This window comes from Poecilia latipinna, unplaced genomic scaffold (assembly GCF_001443285.1).
Source record: "Poecilia latipinna isolate Pla-1442-1.1 unplaced genomic scaffold, P_latipinna-1.0 Scaffold1641, whole genome shotgun sequence".
Classification (NCBI taxonomy): domain Eukaryota; kingdom Metazoa; phylum Chordata; class Actinopteri; order Cyprinodontiformes; family Poeciliidae; genus Poecilia; species Poecilia latipinna.
Genome location: NW_015114257.1, coordinates 52,522 through 69,112, shown reverse-complemented (window position 1 = coordinate 69,112; position 16,591 = coordinate 52,522). Strand labels below are relative to the sequence as shown.

Sequence of the window (16,591 nt, the reverse complement as noted above, 5' to 3'; positions counted from 1 at the left end):
TAGTATAGACTAATTTTAACATACACGTCTCTCCACAGCGTCAGGTGTTGGTGGTGCTTTATCAGGAATGGTTCAGGGTCTCGAGCCAGAAAGACTCCCAGGCAGATACAGTCAGATTATACCTGAGACAAGTGGGACTGACCACCCCCACACTCCTGCCATATGTTGTTAACTTGACTGACGGTAATGGGAATATGGCCCTCCACTACAGTGTGTCTCATTCTAACTTCCCTGTGGTCAAGCTGCTGCTAGACACTGGTGAGCTGAGCTTTACACACTCACCTGTACTAACAGTTACATTCAAAATAGAACTGCTTATAATAAAGAGTCTTCTTCTAGGTCTTTGTGAAACAGATAATGTGAATAAGGCGGGATATACTCCAGTGATGTTGGCTGCCCTGACCGCTGCTGAAAGCCCAGATGATCTAGAGGTGGCCGAGCAGCTGCTAAAACTTGGCGATGTCAACGCGCGCTCCAGACAGGTAACACAGAGTGCAGCATACGCTTGAAGTGACATGTGGTCTGTGAAAAGATGAAGGGTGGCTTTCTAGGAATATGTGAGGTTAAGTTGTTTTTATTTTACAGGGAAAATTTACATTTCCTAAAACAACAACACGTGTCTGCAGTTTTTTTCTGCACAAGAATCTCAAAAGCCAAAGGGTTCACCAACATTACATGCATTTGTTGCCTTACAGTCAGAAGGTCACTAGTTTAAATCCTGGCCTGGAGTCTGTCTCTCAGTCTAAAAAAACATGAACACTGGGTTAAGTGATCTTGCTAAATTGCTGCTAGGAGTGAGTATTGAGTGTGTATGGTTGTTTGTCCTCTGTGTCTGTGTGTTACCCTGTGATGGACTGGCAGTCTGTCCCGGGGTGTATCACATCTTTTGCTAGGTGCCGGCCCTTCAGAGACCCTGCAAAGACAGTCTGTAGACACTTGATTAATATTGATATTAATAGTTTTTTTCCCCTAATTTCTAATCTTATGCATTTTTTCTCATTTGTTTGTTCTCATTTATTTTTTATGTTTCTTTTCATAAAAAAAGAAACATGGCTGTCACTTGCTCTCTTGTACTTCTCACTTTATTCCTTCCGTCACATTCACTGAGATTCTCAAACTCCATCCCCATCCCTATATTTTCCTTCTGTTAACTTCTAATCTGACTTCTCTCTTTCTCTCATTCTCAAGGCTGGCCAGACCGCGCTCATGCTTGCAGTGAGCCACGGTCGCGTTGCCATGGTGAAGCTGCTTCTGAGCTGCGGCGCAGATGTAAATGCACAGGACAGTGAGGGATCTACGGCCCTGATGTGTGCCTCCGAGCATGGACACACGCACATTGCTTGTTTGCTGCTGGAGACAGGTCACTGTGATATCGGACTCACAGATAAGGTATGCTTTTACAATGTAAAACTAAAATAAGTTGTAAGTAGAAAAAGATGTCAGAGTTTAGACTGGTGAATTCAAAACAGTTCTGCTCCTGAACCACAAAATACCAGAATAACAGCCACCAGCTGTGTTTTTTGTGCATTTTTAAGGTAAATTTAGGAGATTAAGGTTTTGGTCAGATATGTAAAATCCCTGGCTACCGGGCTGCCATAAATAAAGTCTGGATGTAGAGGACCATATTTATATCAATTTCTGAATCTAGGAAACTGGATGCAGTTTTATATTTCAAAAACGTCTTTAAAGGTAAAAGTAAGTAACATCCAGCAATGGATCACTGTAACAATAAGACTTCTCTCACCTTACATATGCAGTTCTTTACATGAACAGAAGTGAAAGACCATAAAGCCTATGTACCACCCAAATATTCCTGCACTGCCACTGTAAGGCCAGTGTGGATGCAGTGAGGCATGGCATAGTTGATACAGAAAAGAAATGGGGAGCTACATAGCTCAGGGACATGAAATGTCTCATGTATAAAACACAGGGCAGAGACAGACTCAGCGTTGGTCTCAAAATGAGTCCACTCTTATACACAAGGCATGACGTAGTCTTTAATCTAAATTAATTCACTGTTTCACTTCAACAATAATTATTACATTTTTTTAAATAGATTAGTGATCATGTGACTTCTTCTCTTCGATTTACACATATAAAATTTTGTTACTCGACATTGATCTTTTATGTGTTCGGTCCTAAGTTTATTAAATCTGTTGCCATGGCTGGCTCAAATAGAGTTTTTTTTTTTTTTTCTGTGGCATTTTTTTTCTCATAAGCATCCTGCAATTACCTTTGTAGGCTGGAGCCACAAAAGTGATACTAAAATAAACTGTAAAATATAGAAAACCATAAACAAATGAAAGCCTACCTATCAGTCCTCCCACTATCCACATTTGTACCACTGGTCAATGTTTTGCTGTGTTTAGTATCAAGTGAATACAGATACTATTTTGAAAGAAACACGATCTGAAGAAAAGGAGCTGTTATGTTCTAACCATTTTGAATTACACTACCTGCATTCACATCAGTCTCTTTCATCAGACAACACAATATGAAATAGAGACTATATATGAGGCAACTATTTTCCCTGTGGTTGACTTTTCTCTCAGCATGCAGCTTCAACTGCTTTCATTTTTTTTATTTATTAACTGATATCTAGCCTTTGATTAGAGGAAAAACTTGCCATGACTCGCTGCTTGATAGATGTAAGAAGTTACAAATATTACCGCAGAACATTGTCTGGGGTGTCATCTGGGGAAAATTACTGCTCTATTAGTTTTGATTGATGTCTCGGTGTCAAGTACACAACATCTCTCCAAGTGTAAAGATACGGCTTTCCAAGTGCCTGCGTTCGGAGAGATTTGTTCTCTCAGCTGCAGGTTACAGAGGCCATTAACTGCAAGGTCACAGGCTCATAATAAGCTAGAGGAGCATGATTTGAATGCTTGATAACATGCACACAAAAATCTAACTTTTTCCTTTCTTTTTTTACGGGGGACTATGGGCAGATTTTGCATACATAATTTACAAAACTAATCAGCAGCAAGCATTACTTATTTGTGTGGTTTTACATGTTAGACACTTAAATATGCAATCATAATTGGCAGATTGAGTAACTGCACGGGCAACTTTTATCATAGCGCCTATTAACTGTCAGCAGTACCCTTGATAACATCATGCAGTAGTGAACTCTGCCTCAAAGACTGCATGTCAAAAAGAAGTAAAAGAATCATGAACATGAATTTGAAGCAGGTCTTAAAAATCTACATTGTTGTGCTAAACTAATGCAAGTTTGCACATAAGTGTGAAAAATTGGATATTTGGTCTCAGAACAGAAATTATTACGATGTATGCAGTAAGTTGTTTAGAATATTATATGCATTTTTGTTTTTTTGACTGAGTGAAGATGCTATTTCTTTTGACTGCCACAAAGTGGATTGGAAGCTTTCCCCGGTTAGATTATGCAGATTATGTGGTTAGCACCGGTCCATAATAATGCAACATATTCAGTGACTCCATTATCACTGAATATGTGTGAACTTTTAGTCACTCCTCCCCCTCCACCTTTTGAAGGAATGCGTCATCTGAATTTTCCTATGCTACTATTCTAGTTTTCTGTTCCACGTCGCTGTGCTTTAGTGCTAATGTTAGCTTCTACATAAACAAGAACAAGTGGACATTTGATTTCAGCCGAGTTATTTTTGTATAGCACCACAGCAGTTAAAACCACTTTTACTTTTACTGCAGATGCTTAAGAAATGCAACATTCTTCTGTATTTGTTGAATGCAGTTATCATTTTTAGCCCCACCCCCCCAACCTACCTCTATTTTGGAAAGTAGGCAAAAGATAGAGATGTTTGTTCAGTATCTTCCTTAACAGTACAACCATTTTGAAACTTACAGAATTATACCATAATTCTGAAATGTTGTCAAAACATTTGTATGACTTTGAAATATATAATGGTGCTTAATTGAATATAGTAAAGTGCTTATATAAGTGAGAGTGTTATATTGCTTACCAAAATAGCTGAATGCATAGTGATAGAAAACAAATTGTGTTATGTATTTTTCTGGTGAGTACTTTGTAAATTATGGCAGTAATCTTCATGAAAAAATGTAAAAAAAAATATATAATAAGCATTATTTTTCTTAGTCCACTTTTTATATTTTTTGCTCAAATTTTTTCTATTTCTAAGAGTGATTTCAGTATATTCAGTATATTCAGTCTGTTTTTGTTGTAATTTTTTAACATGTAGTCGCCATTCCTTTACATAGATTAATGTTTGAGACTATGATATAACTCTTAGCTGTTATTAAGCCTTTCAGCAAAAGATAGAATTGTACGGCTTTACATGAGCGTGGTCTCACGTTCTAATCAGAGCAGATAAATTATTCTCTGAGCCTGTAAGTGTAAGCTAGTACAACACTGCCGCTGTGAGGATTAGAATGGCCACTGCAATGTGTTATAGGTGAAATCAACATCGCATCTCTATTTATTTTCTCCAGAATGGTCAAACAGCCCTGTCGGTGGCAGAAGCAGCTGCTCATCAAGATATCATCGATCTTCTAAAATCCCATGCATCTGAGCCCATGTCTGCTGCAGACCTCCTCTGAGTTCTACACTGTTTTCCAAACCATTCTAGGTCAACATCTGCCTCTACTTCCACGATTCTCTTCCCACTAACAGAATGGAAAAAAAAAAAAAAAACTAAAGTAAATACTGAATATGATGCTAAATGAAGATAAGCATGGGGCTGCCTTTATGACCTCTGGGAATAGAGTGTTTCTTTTATGCCTCAACCACAATGTCTTGTTTTTTTTTTGTTTGTTTGTTTTTTTTGATGAAATGATTAATGAGGGTTGAACAAAGTTAAAATAAGATATTGCTGTGGCAACAATTGGTGCCAGCAGCAGATTGAGCAGGGAACAGGGTGAGAATAAAAAAAAGGATCATACGGGAGAGAACTTCTGAACTGCTGCATCTTAATATAAACTAACTCTTAAAGCAAAATACTAAGCACATGATCTACCTTTCAAATATATATAAATATAACATCATTTCTATTTTCTTTAATCACACTGACATTTTTTTTTCCATATTTGGACATAAGCCATTATTGAGAGCATCTTATATACAGAATGTTATTCTAAGAAATCATGATCATACAAACAGAGACTGTATTTTCTACTGCACTTTTTTTTACTGTGTATGTGTACAGTGAATATGAATATATTCAACTCCTGAGCAAACTATATAGCACGGAGTTAAAAAAGAACTGACATCAAATAATGAATCATTACTCCACAGTGGTCATGTTTTTCACGTGGTTCATGGGTGATCATCATTTGTGTTATTGAAAAACCAATGGTTTAGTCTAAAATGAAATTCAGTATTTTTTATAACAATATATTGAGGCTGAAAAAAGACAAGTCAAGAGATTGTATTGAGCTGCATGCTAATACAGTTACTCCCCCTACTGGCTGTTTTAAATATAGCGTCACAAACCAGTATGTTGTAATACTGTTTGTGATCCTCAGCTGTCTGTATACATATATAAATATATAGTATCTCACAAAAGTGAGTAAATCCTATTTTACATTAAATATCTTATTATATCTCTTCATGGGACAACACTGATGACATACTGAAGCAGGGTTCAGTAGTCACTTTACAGCTTGTGTATCCCAGTAAATTTACAATCCCCTAAAAATAACTATACAAGACCACTAAGAGCTTCACTGCTGGCTACAAAAGTGAGTGCATCCCCAGGTGAAAATGTTCAAATTATGACCAAAGTGCCAACATTTTATGTGGCCACCGTCATTTTTCTGTACTGTCTTAACTCTCTTAACTTAGTAGGGTTTAGGTCTGGTTTAGCAATACTGCCTTGTGACCGAGTTTTCAAAGGGAAAGGATCATGAAACTGTAGCTTCCCACAGCCAGCAACGCTTGTGCACCCCCAAACCATGATACACCCACTGCCATACTTGACAGTAGGCACTTGTCTTTTTACTCCTCACCTGGTTGCTGCCACAACCAGGTGAGGCTAAACCAACAGGTTTATCCTGGTCTCGTCAGACCATAGGAACATGGTTACTGTCTGCTTCTCTGGCTGCTGAATTTCTTGTGCATCGTCTTTAGAAAAGAGTACCTTCTGGGAGCACAGACCAATTTGATGCAGTGTGCACCATATGGTTTGCACCATCTGCAGCAGTGATAGCACCCATAGGTCAGTTTTCAAAAGTCAACCTCTGGATACAACGCAGAACATGTGCACTCAACGTATGTGGTCATTACACAGGGGAGGTATTTTGAGGGGACAGAAAACACAAAGTTATACATGTGGTACACTGACTACTTTACATTATATCAAAGTGTTATACCTTCTGTGTCGTCCCATCAAGAGGTAAAATAGAATGCTAACAAAAATACAAGGGGTGTAACCAGTATTGTGATATATATCAATATATCTCTCTATTTACATAGATAGATATATATGTCTACATAAATATCTATCTATCTATACATACATATAGAGGGATGTTTGTGTGATTGTTCTAACCATGTATGCAACACGTACAGAATGCACAATGAATGTTGGGCTGGCTGTGACACATTCCAAAAGAATAAAAATGTAGCAAGTTTTAACTAACCCTGCATGGATGACAAGTTGCAAGACTTCGAATCAGTCGCGATGTTAACTTTATTACAAATATATGTCTAAAGACTTTAAATTAGTCCTGGTGATGAAGCGGTCTTTAGATTGTAGAGCTTAGTTCATTAGGCTCTCGTACCCATCAGACCAGACATATTAAAATCCTCAGCAGGGAGTTTTGTTTGCAATAAGAAGCAATAAAAAATATTATGTATGGGACTATGGTGCAGCCTTAAATGGATAACCGTTCTTATTCTAGAGCTGAGGTTTTATTTTCCAGGGAAACAGATGTTCTTTTGTGGAGCCTTTTCTAATGCAGCTCCTTGCAGGAGTGTGGTCTTATGAAATGTTTACAATGAAACATTCCTTCCACAGTGACCACAGCAGATGCCAAACATCTAACAATGTTTACATGATCAAAGGGGATAAGATGAAAATAATAATTCAGCAAATGTTTAAATAATGCATTTAATTATTTTACCTCAGTTTACCCTTTAGTGGGATTAATAAATACAAGTCATGTCAGTTACGGAATTCTGGTAAAACTGTATGAAAAGCCTTACAATAAATTAAATACTAATTGCAGTGGCATAATCTTACATTGATTTAGTTGCGAGAAAATCTTATATTAAGAAGTTGTTTTGTTTTGTCTGTTGAGGGAGAGCTGGTGTCTCACAACCATTTTGTTGAAAACAATTATTCCCTGAAGCAAAATTTCCCCCTCGCTGAATAAAAGTACAGACAAATAGAAAGGGGTGATATTATTTAACATGTTTAGTGTCAGATCATGTTACTTCAATTAAAGACTGATTTTTTTTTTTTTTTAAGGCTTTAAACATGTCTTTGCCAGAGGTGCCATTAAATGTGGAGGGCTGTTAATGAGGCCTTGTTAAATCTGATTTATGTTGGGGAACATCTGTTTGCAAGAGTCATTGGAGCTACAAGTCGAATGTTGTCATGTAAGGTAACAAATATATAAGTAGCAATCCAATCTGCATGACAAAATCAATTTCTGTGTTGAGGGAAAACTTCAGGCAATTAATCAAACTGGAGGATTTCTAGCACAAGATTAACATAACTGTTACTTTAACAATGTTTAGGCCTTACTTGTCTCTAAAACTTGATTTCAGTTTCATTAGTACTCCTTAATAATACATTTAATTGCTTTCTTGAGATCTGTTCTAATTTTCTTTTTATTGCGGTCACACCATCGATCCCAAATACTGTAAACTAAATCAAAAATAGGCACAGAATTGGGACTATAACTGATATTTGAAAAAAAAAAAATCATTTGTATGAATATATATATATATAAAGTCAGAATTTACATGAAACATAACTTTTTACAAATGGACTAAATAATAGCACATATTTCTATGTAGCATTAATTATTCCCTGTGCTACAGTTACAGATTAGAACAGAAATGTATGAATATGTTCCTTTTGCATAGCTGCGGGACGTCAAACCCGTGCTGAGAGAAGTGTCTGGTCTTCCGTGCCTACACATCTTTATGGAAATTTATGTTTAATCCCGTATGTGACCCAGATGTGGTATGATTTCACGTCTGGTTGATCAACAAAGACCTGAAATCAACTTTGTTCCACATGGGGTTAAATTTGTGTGTTTTCTTCTGTAAATCCAGCCAAATACATGTATATAAAGTATTGTGAAAAATATATAACAAGTATTGTCTGACAGTCTTATAATTATATGAGGTATTTATTCTAAATGCTATATTTTTACCATATATATATATAAATATATGACAAAATTATGTATGCATGGAGAAAAATATTCAAGTAATAGTGCTCGAAGGGAACCCGACTGTCATTATTTCACTTTTACTGGTTGGCTGTTTGTGATAATGTGTGACTTGATAAAGTTGTGGATTATCGTGCGCCCATCACGCTAATTTGGAAATGTGTAGGAAAACAGCAAAAAGGAATGTCCTGCAGGGCAATGTCTCCCTAGTTTGAATATCAATCTGAGAGCCCATAAATAATACAGATTAAAATAAAATAAAAATATTTACTTTTCTGTAATATTCTATGTGAAACAAGCTTATATCTAACAGACCAGAGAACTACTTCTAAATAAATATTTTAAAAATGATCAAATGGTTTTTCTCTTCTTTTTTTCTTTTTGCATGTACTGTCCGACAGCGTAGCTTTCACTTGATATAAATATACATTTTATTCAAAATAAATGGAGAAGAAGGAATATAAGAATAGAGGAGGGAAAGGACAATTAGAGTACAAGAAAACACCAAATAAGTTTTCATTTACATCTGCAGAAAGAGAGAAAAAACAGAGAACCATAAAACCAAAGTACTGTAAAGGCTTTTTCCAAACAGTGACTGTAACAAGGAATCATCATTCATTGGTATCTTCATCTTTCTCCTGTGCTCAGGCGCCCTTCTTGGGACAAAACCTTAATTTCTTTACTTTTGATAGTTTCCACAGTTTACTTGCTGGTGTGCTCTAAGTGTATTTGAATTTGAGGTTCAAACTGATGGCTGGACATTCTCCTACAGGATTTTCATGGTAACTTGTCACAAATATATTGGTGAATACTATTAAACTTGACTTCTTCTCTCATATTATCCAGATAAGTGACGCCTGGTCACCTGTGATGTGACTGCTGTTGGAAAATGACTAAATAAGTTTCTGTTTATTCTCTAATATGTTTTTTGGACAAGTAGGGACACATCCACAGAACAAACTGTTGATGCTAGGATTGGAGATTCTTTGTCTTTAAGAGTTTCTTGCAGATAGGCAGGTTGACAATGTGCTGCCACTGTTACGTGATTTCTCATGCAAAATACAATCTGTAATATAACAATTTCATTATTGTCTTATTACTTTAAAAAACTCTGTTAAATGCAAAACTGAAAATGATTTCTGAGGAAGTTCATTAAATGACAACCAGTGGATCTGTAACTGCTACCAGGCTTAAGTTGAGGTTGGTTTCCTGATGAAATTCTGCTTAAGGCCCCAAAAGAAAACGGGGTGGCTCTTCAAAGCATGAATTTCTTTTCACAACAGTAATTTATCAAAAATATTGATTTTCATTTTAATTAAAGAAATGAGGGATGAAGTTAATTTTCATGAGCTGCTGACTAAAGGAAAAATCATTATTTTAAATTATGCACTCTCCCTCTCACAGGTGATCTTATTTATTTGCAAATACTAAAAATAAAATGTCATTTATGACTCTGGCCAAACCAGTAACATTTTTAATCATTATCTTTCCCTGTCGTTTAACACTGCCTTAAATGTAGAAAATAATAATAATGGTTATATTATGTCATATGATGCTAGAAATAGAATTATTGAAAATGGGAAACAGGCTTGCAAATCCCCCATATGTTCAGACTAAACACTGAATTACACTTATTATATTATTTCACTTAATTAAGCCAATTAATAATCTTGCCCTTAAGTACAAAGTCTGTTTTAAATCATCCATAGAAGTTCTAAAAGGGAGGTTTGGCCAAATTTTTCTGAATATTTCCAAAAGATTTTTGTAAGGACTTTGGTGTAATGAAAGTATGTGACCAGCAGGTGGGGGTGTATTACTGTGGGTTACAAACAGAGGAACAATAGGAGTCCTGAAAATGAGAATTGTTAACATCATCTGTCAGCTGTTAAAACTTATTTCAAAGATTAAGATCAGGCAGGAAACAACAGTAGTGATAAGAAAACTTTTTAACATCCAACCCCCAAAATAAAGACCTGTGAGCCACATTTCTTACTGAGCAAGCATTACTCCTTAATCAACTAATCAGGCATTTTTGTAAGATAAGATTCATATCATACATTTACTACCATGACAGTAATTTTAATTACTTTGGCTTTTTAGGAGAAGCTGAAGACTTGTTAACTTATGATTCCCAGTGTAAATCCAGGAGAGCCTTTTTTTTAGAGGAGAAACTGAAGACATAAAAAAGATGTAAAACGATCCAATTAAAAATGAATCAAAAACAATTAGCTCTAACTATTCGCATAATAAATATGGTTAATATGGTTCGCATAATATTATGGTTCGCATAATAAATTAATTAAAAATAGCATTTTAGAATTGAGTCTGTGATTAAGCCTTCCATAAAGGAGAAGTGTCGTATAGAGAACATGATAATACTCTCTACTGGAACAAGCCACAGCATATCAACATTAATCAGAGAAGGTCTTGTTAACTCCAAACCGAGAGACAAACACCACATAACTGTTGAGAACTTAATCATCACTATTAACTTAGATTTTTTGCTGCTTGTTGGTTGCATGAAAAGTGGATATAATCGTTGTGCAGACTCTGTGAAAACTGGGCAAGTGTAAGCTACAAGAAAAGATGGCAACTCCAAAGATATGACTTCACACAGAGCTTCAAAGATACATGTTGACTTTAAGTTGTGCCATCTGTTCTCTCTAAATACTAAACTCCTCTTACAAATTAATATTTGTGCTGATGTAGCAGGATTAGGTGTTTTGGGGTGTTTTTAGTCCAGCATTGTTTTGTTGATGCTTGCTAAGCACTTGTCCCATTTGATTAAATTTATTTATTTCATCTACTTACGCAACAGCACCAGAATGTCTAGATTTCTTTTGCAAAGAGGGGGGAGAGTGTGTGCTTTCTGGAAGAAGGAATTTGCCCAACTTTCAAACTGATTAAAAACACACCAGAAAGTTAACATCTGAATGACTCAAAGAAGCCTAAAGAATGTTTTGGAGTGGGTTAGTGAACAACAAATTAAAAATCTTGCTGGAAGGGATCAGTTTGATTGATATAAGGGGGAAGAAAAAAACTACCCAGACAAGCACTTAGCCTCATGTGAGAAACTGTGAGGTTAATTACTTGCTGTGCCATCCGAGTTGGTGACGACTATCAAATGCTTACTGTCTCATAAAGTTTTACTATAACCAGTCACGCTTGGATAGATTTGATTAATAATGCCATACTAGAAATTGTTTTATCAAGAAAGATTTGTTTTCCAAAGCAGATCTGCACTCAGCTGAAATTAACAGGGAGTGTTGGTTTTGCAAATTTTGGCAGTGGAAATCCACGTAAGCAAACAGAAACACAATCTTTTCAAACCAAACACACACAAGCAAACATTTAGTATTCCCACGGACAACATGGTAAAAGAGACGATAATGAGTAAAGATGATTCTCCATCCTCATCAGCTCCTGTTTGCATGCCAAGGGAGTACGAAATGAGGCTCAACACACAGATTGCAAATCAGATTTGTGGAATATCCCGCTCCAAGCAACCTCACCGGTGGTCCCGGCAGGTATTTAAATTTAATTAATTTCACCCAAATATGTGGATAGAACACCTGCAAGACAAAAGGGTAACATTTTTCACAGACTTTCATGTTGACTTAGATTAGAGATAAACCCATTAGAGGCATCCCTGTGTGCAGAAGTGCATGCCCTTAAACTCAACTCACACTGAGCCTTCACCGGACAATTAAACTGATGTATTGTGTGTACTTGTGTGGCTGCATCATGGCAAATGCCATCTGAAAAGAATGCTTACTTTTTAAAATATGAATACGAGTGGTTGTGATTCCCATGTGCACACACTAAACACAACCGTTGGTGCAACATGCAAGTAAAGAGGAAAGGTAATGCATTGACATATTATAAACAATAACCACATGCAGTGAACACACAAGAGCTCTTGGTCTGAATTGCAGATGCTTCTTTGTGCCCTCTCGGTCTGCCAGCATTGTCATGATGAGATTCCTCGTTAGCATAGAGACTTTTTAGCTGTAATTATCCCTTAATGGCACTTAGCCCATCAACTCCTCCTCTTGTGAGTCCCACTGCAGGCACACAGTCTCTTCCTGTCATTTAGACACAAACACATGCGCTGGCATGTGGCGAGACAGACAGACAGACAGACACGTGCACATGCAGCTGGGGAGAAATCCATTAACGCAGGCAAACACAGACAGGCAAACATGAAAAGCTGCACACACAGTTACAAAGTAGTCATCAAATCCAGGCAGAAACACCCAAACTGCAGCAAATATGCACACACAAACACACAAACTCAGAGCCCTATCGCTGCTCCCCCGTCTGGCCCCATGGCTAATCTGTGCAACTTATTATCCAGGAGATAATAGGAACTGTCATCCGTGAGAGGAAGGCGTGAGGTGCGGAGGGGTGACTGTGTGCTGGCGAAATTTTTAAACAGGCGGGGACTTTATAGTGATAACTTCAGGAGAACAGATGTGGCTTGTTAGATGCAACTTTGACAAAGTCGAAACACAGACCAGTACAACAAATGGTCTCCACCAAAAGCAAAGTGCAGCAATAAAAGGAGCAAAAAAAAAAATAAAATGCTGAGATGTAATAAAATGGACCAAAAGCAACGTGGAGGAGAGGACAAGAAGAGACTGCATAAGAAGAAGTGTGGTGGAAGGAAAGAGCTGAAAAGCAGAATCAACGATGTATTCTCATGGCTGTGGAACACCTCAGTTGTTAATTTTGTGAAATTGCTCCCAAAGACACCATTAATATAATTCTCACACACACAGAGAAACAATAAAGACTATTTAATTTGAGGAAGAGAAATAAAGACATGGAAAAAGAGAGAATAGAGGAGAACCATTCCAAGCTTACTTACCGAAGCAAAACGAAGCTGACATATAAACAGAAAATGTGACCAAAACATGAAGTGGCAAGTTATTTGTATTGAGTCAAGAGAAACATAGCCAGCAGGGGCAGTAGAGGACACAGTGTGTATAAAGAAATGACACAATTTAGAAGCAACACTGGTTCTGATAAACAACAAAAATAAAACCTAAGAGTTGTTTGTTGTGTCTTCAGAGAATAAAAAAGAAAATCTGAACATTGCATTCGACCTGACAAAATGAAATAAATGTATCTGAAAAACAGTGATTAATTTAAACCTGGTTGAAGGTTCAGAAGAGTCTACAATACTGCAACTAGTTCAGTCATCAGCTACCTGCAGAGATCCATCTTCAGTGGGCAGTCAGCATCCATCTCTAATGGGATGTTAGACGTTACATCTCCTGTCCCACTTGACCAGAAGGCAGAAACACCAAAGCAATCAACCTCTTCAAGTGCTTATGCTCATAATTCAAGTTCTGAGAATTTCTCATGACAAAATGCACTCTGCTCTTCAAAGGTCATATATGTTTTACATATATTCTGAAATGTACATAATTATTGTTACTTTGAAAATGATTTTTATGTAATGGTGATAAATGCTGTTAGGACATAAACAAATGACGGATGCTCTGTTGTTGACATGACATTGTTCATACATCATCAGATCTTGAATGTTATAAGGTTAAATGATCAAACAGAACTAACATTACTATTTAAGAATAGTCTCAGAATTAACCACAATCTCTCCAAATATGTTTTTTTCATAGATGTAAACAAGATAAAAACAAAACTCCTTAGTGACAAAGTGTCTCTGTTTGTGTATGACAGAAGAAAGACTAACCCAACATAAAGAATTATCATGCAACTTGCAATTCTCATGCAAGTTGTGTAAGGAGGAAACCTTCGTTCCAAAAGAAAACCATGAATGCAAGACTAAAGTTTGGCAGGCAGAATGCCAACAAAGGCCAGAATTTGTGGAATACTCTTTGGGGTTCTTGTGAATTATTTGAACACCAGAAAAAAGGACATGTTGAGCATATCTGGATAGCATATCATTCATGCAGAATTCTAATTAAAGCGCCCCTACTGAAATCTTAAAAGTGAAATGGTATGTTTTCTTAGTCTTAGTCCAAATTGAGAGTGCAGGACACGGTTAGTACAATCGTCAGTATAGAAGAACAGCTTGTAGGGCACAGAGAACCCCTGCACTGATCTGTCTCTGCATGGTGCCTCATTCATCAAACCAACAAAGAACAGTCACTCCTCAGCACTTACCTGGGACATCTTATTCCCAGCTGCACAGTCTGTCAGCGGTTGCTTTAACTTTAGTTGTCTTTTCCTGCAAGAGGTCAATCAACCTAGACAAAGGGTGGATAAACCTGGGCTGTTTTCAATCATGATCTTTACTGAACATAAAATAAAAAAGAAAAATAATAAAAGTACAGAACCCCCAAAATTAGAAAAGTTTTGTTTGGAAATCTTCACAGTAACCTTTACAGATTAAATTCACTTAAATTATGTAATTTAATCTCATGAAAAAATTGTTCGTTTACTTCATGGATGAGTCAGCTCTTAGAAAGCAGTAATAATATTTTGCGCTTTATGAATTGCATCTGGTTGAATGTGACCCGGAAATCAATCTTGGTAAAACGTCTTAAAGAAATCACATTACAGATCACGTCACACATCTTAAGAAGCAGTGGGTTTGTTGAAAGATATGCAGCGTCTGAAAAGTTTAGCCTTTTTGCCAACGTGATTTATATGATGTTAGTTGATTTGTGTCAAAACAAACATTAACGGCAAGATTAATAAATGCAGCAGAAGTGATGGGTAGATGACACATCTGTCCCACAGCTCATTATTAATCTAGTTTTATTTAATAAAATGAAGCATCCTTCAATCTATCCCTGTGACAGAGGCCCATTTTTATTAACTTTTGTTTTATTAAAAAAAGATGGTCGATCCACTGTTCTTTGAAATTTGGAAAGAATCCAAACTTCATGCTGATCTCCAATCATACATTTGGTATTAAATATACTATTGGTCAGGTCTATTTATAATTTAGAATTGTTACATGAATTATGATGCTACAATTGCAGTTGGAAGATGTTTAGGTTGTGTCTATACCAGTTTTGTATGTGCAGAGATAAAATGTTTTGCCCATTTTTCTGAAAATAGCTCAAGCTCCGTCATATTGGGTGAAGAGCATCTATGGAGATCCATTCTCAAATCTCACAACAGACTCTCAATTCCATTTAAATCTGAACTTGCACTGGGCCATCATGATACATCAAGATACCTTGATCTGCCGTAGGACTCCAGCTCCAGTCCTGAAGGGCTGGTGTCCTGCCAAGTGTAGATGTTCCTCTGCTCCAACAAAACTGATTCAAATCGTCCAACTACCTCCTCGCCATGTCAAAGTCCTGCTAACATTCATTCAGGTGTGTTGAACCACGTAACAAACTAAAACATGCAACCAGGTTGAAAAATCATCTAAATTAGACAATATTTGTGGATTCATGTGGCTGTACTGCTATTACTCAATCTTACCAGCTTTTCATTTTTAAACACACCCACCATTATGTTACATGTGACCCCCTGTGCATGTGGGTCACTTAAAATCCGCAGACTGTTCCCAGTGGAGCCTGATGGCTTTCATACAAAAAATATGGGGATCTATCCTGAGTACTTACCACATGTTTAATTTCTGGATTTATGTTTTAAAATAAAGAGTCTATTTTTTTTCTAATGGGGAGTAAAAAATATATCCTGTATGTCCCACATACAAATGGTGAATTATTAATATCAGTTCAAACACCATATTGTGAACATTTCTTCAATATCCCTGATTATAAGCTATTTTTAATCGTTTCAAAGCAGGTAATTACTGGATAAAATGCTGATGTGTCAGATTTTCTGATGTGAAAATGCAGAAAAAAAAGAAATAATCAACTGGGAAAGTTTAGACAGTTTTTATAAATTTAATATATCAATATATAGTGATTTATCAACAGATTGATTTCATAGAAACGTGAGTGAGACCATTTTGGCATAAAGTACAGAGATTCCATGTAAGTACAGAAGTTGCTAAAGATTTTAACCACCCACCCACTGGACCCCCCTCCCTCCACCAACCTGCAAGTTAATCCCCCCTGAAACTCCCACAGACACACAACACTGAGAAACGGAAAGAGTGAAAGTATACAGGAGCACAAAACAAGGCACCAAAAAATTAAAATAACCCCATTCTCATTTAAAAAAAAAAAAAAAAAAAAAAAAAAAAAAACCAAAAAAAATTAAAAAAAATTAAAAACTACAGCCCCCTTTTAAAAGGAAAAAAAAAAAAAATGGA

The 16,591-nt window shown here is 36.5% G+C and overlaps 1 protein-coding gene across 3 annotated transcripts in view; it reads left to right on the top strand.

Moving 5' to 3' along the window:
• kank4 (KN motif and ankyrin repeat domains 4) overlaps positions 1 to 8,619 on the top strand; it is an 86,314-nt gene extending 77,695 nt beyond the window's left edge. For all 3 annotated transcript variants that reach the window (XM_015059608.1, XM_015059609.1, XM_015059607.1), the window contains 4 exons: positions 39 to 258; positions 340 to 482; positions 1,189 to 1,389; positions 4,450 to 8,619. In XM_015059608.1, the coding sequence (XP_014915094.1) occupies positions 39 to 258; positions 340 to 482; positions 1,189 to 1,389; positions 4,450 to 4,557 (672 nt within the window). In that variant the 3' untranslated portion in view covers positions 4,558 to 8,619. The remainder of the gene's footprint in view (positions 1 to 38; positions 259 to 339; positions 483 to 1,188; positions 1,390 to 4,449) is intronic.
• Positions 8,620 to 16,591: the final 7,972 nt, after the last annotated feature.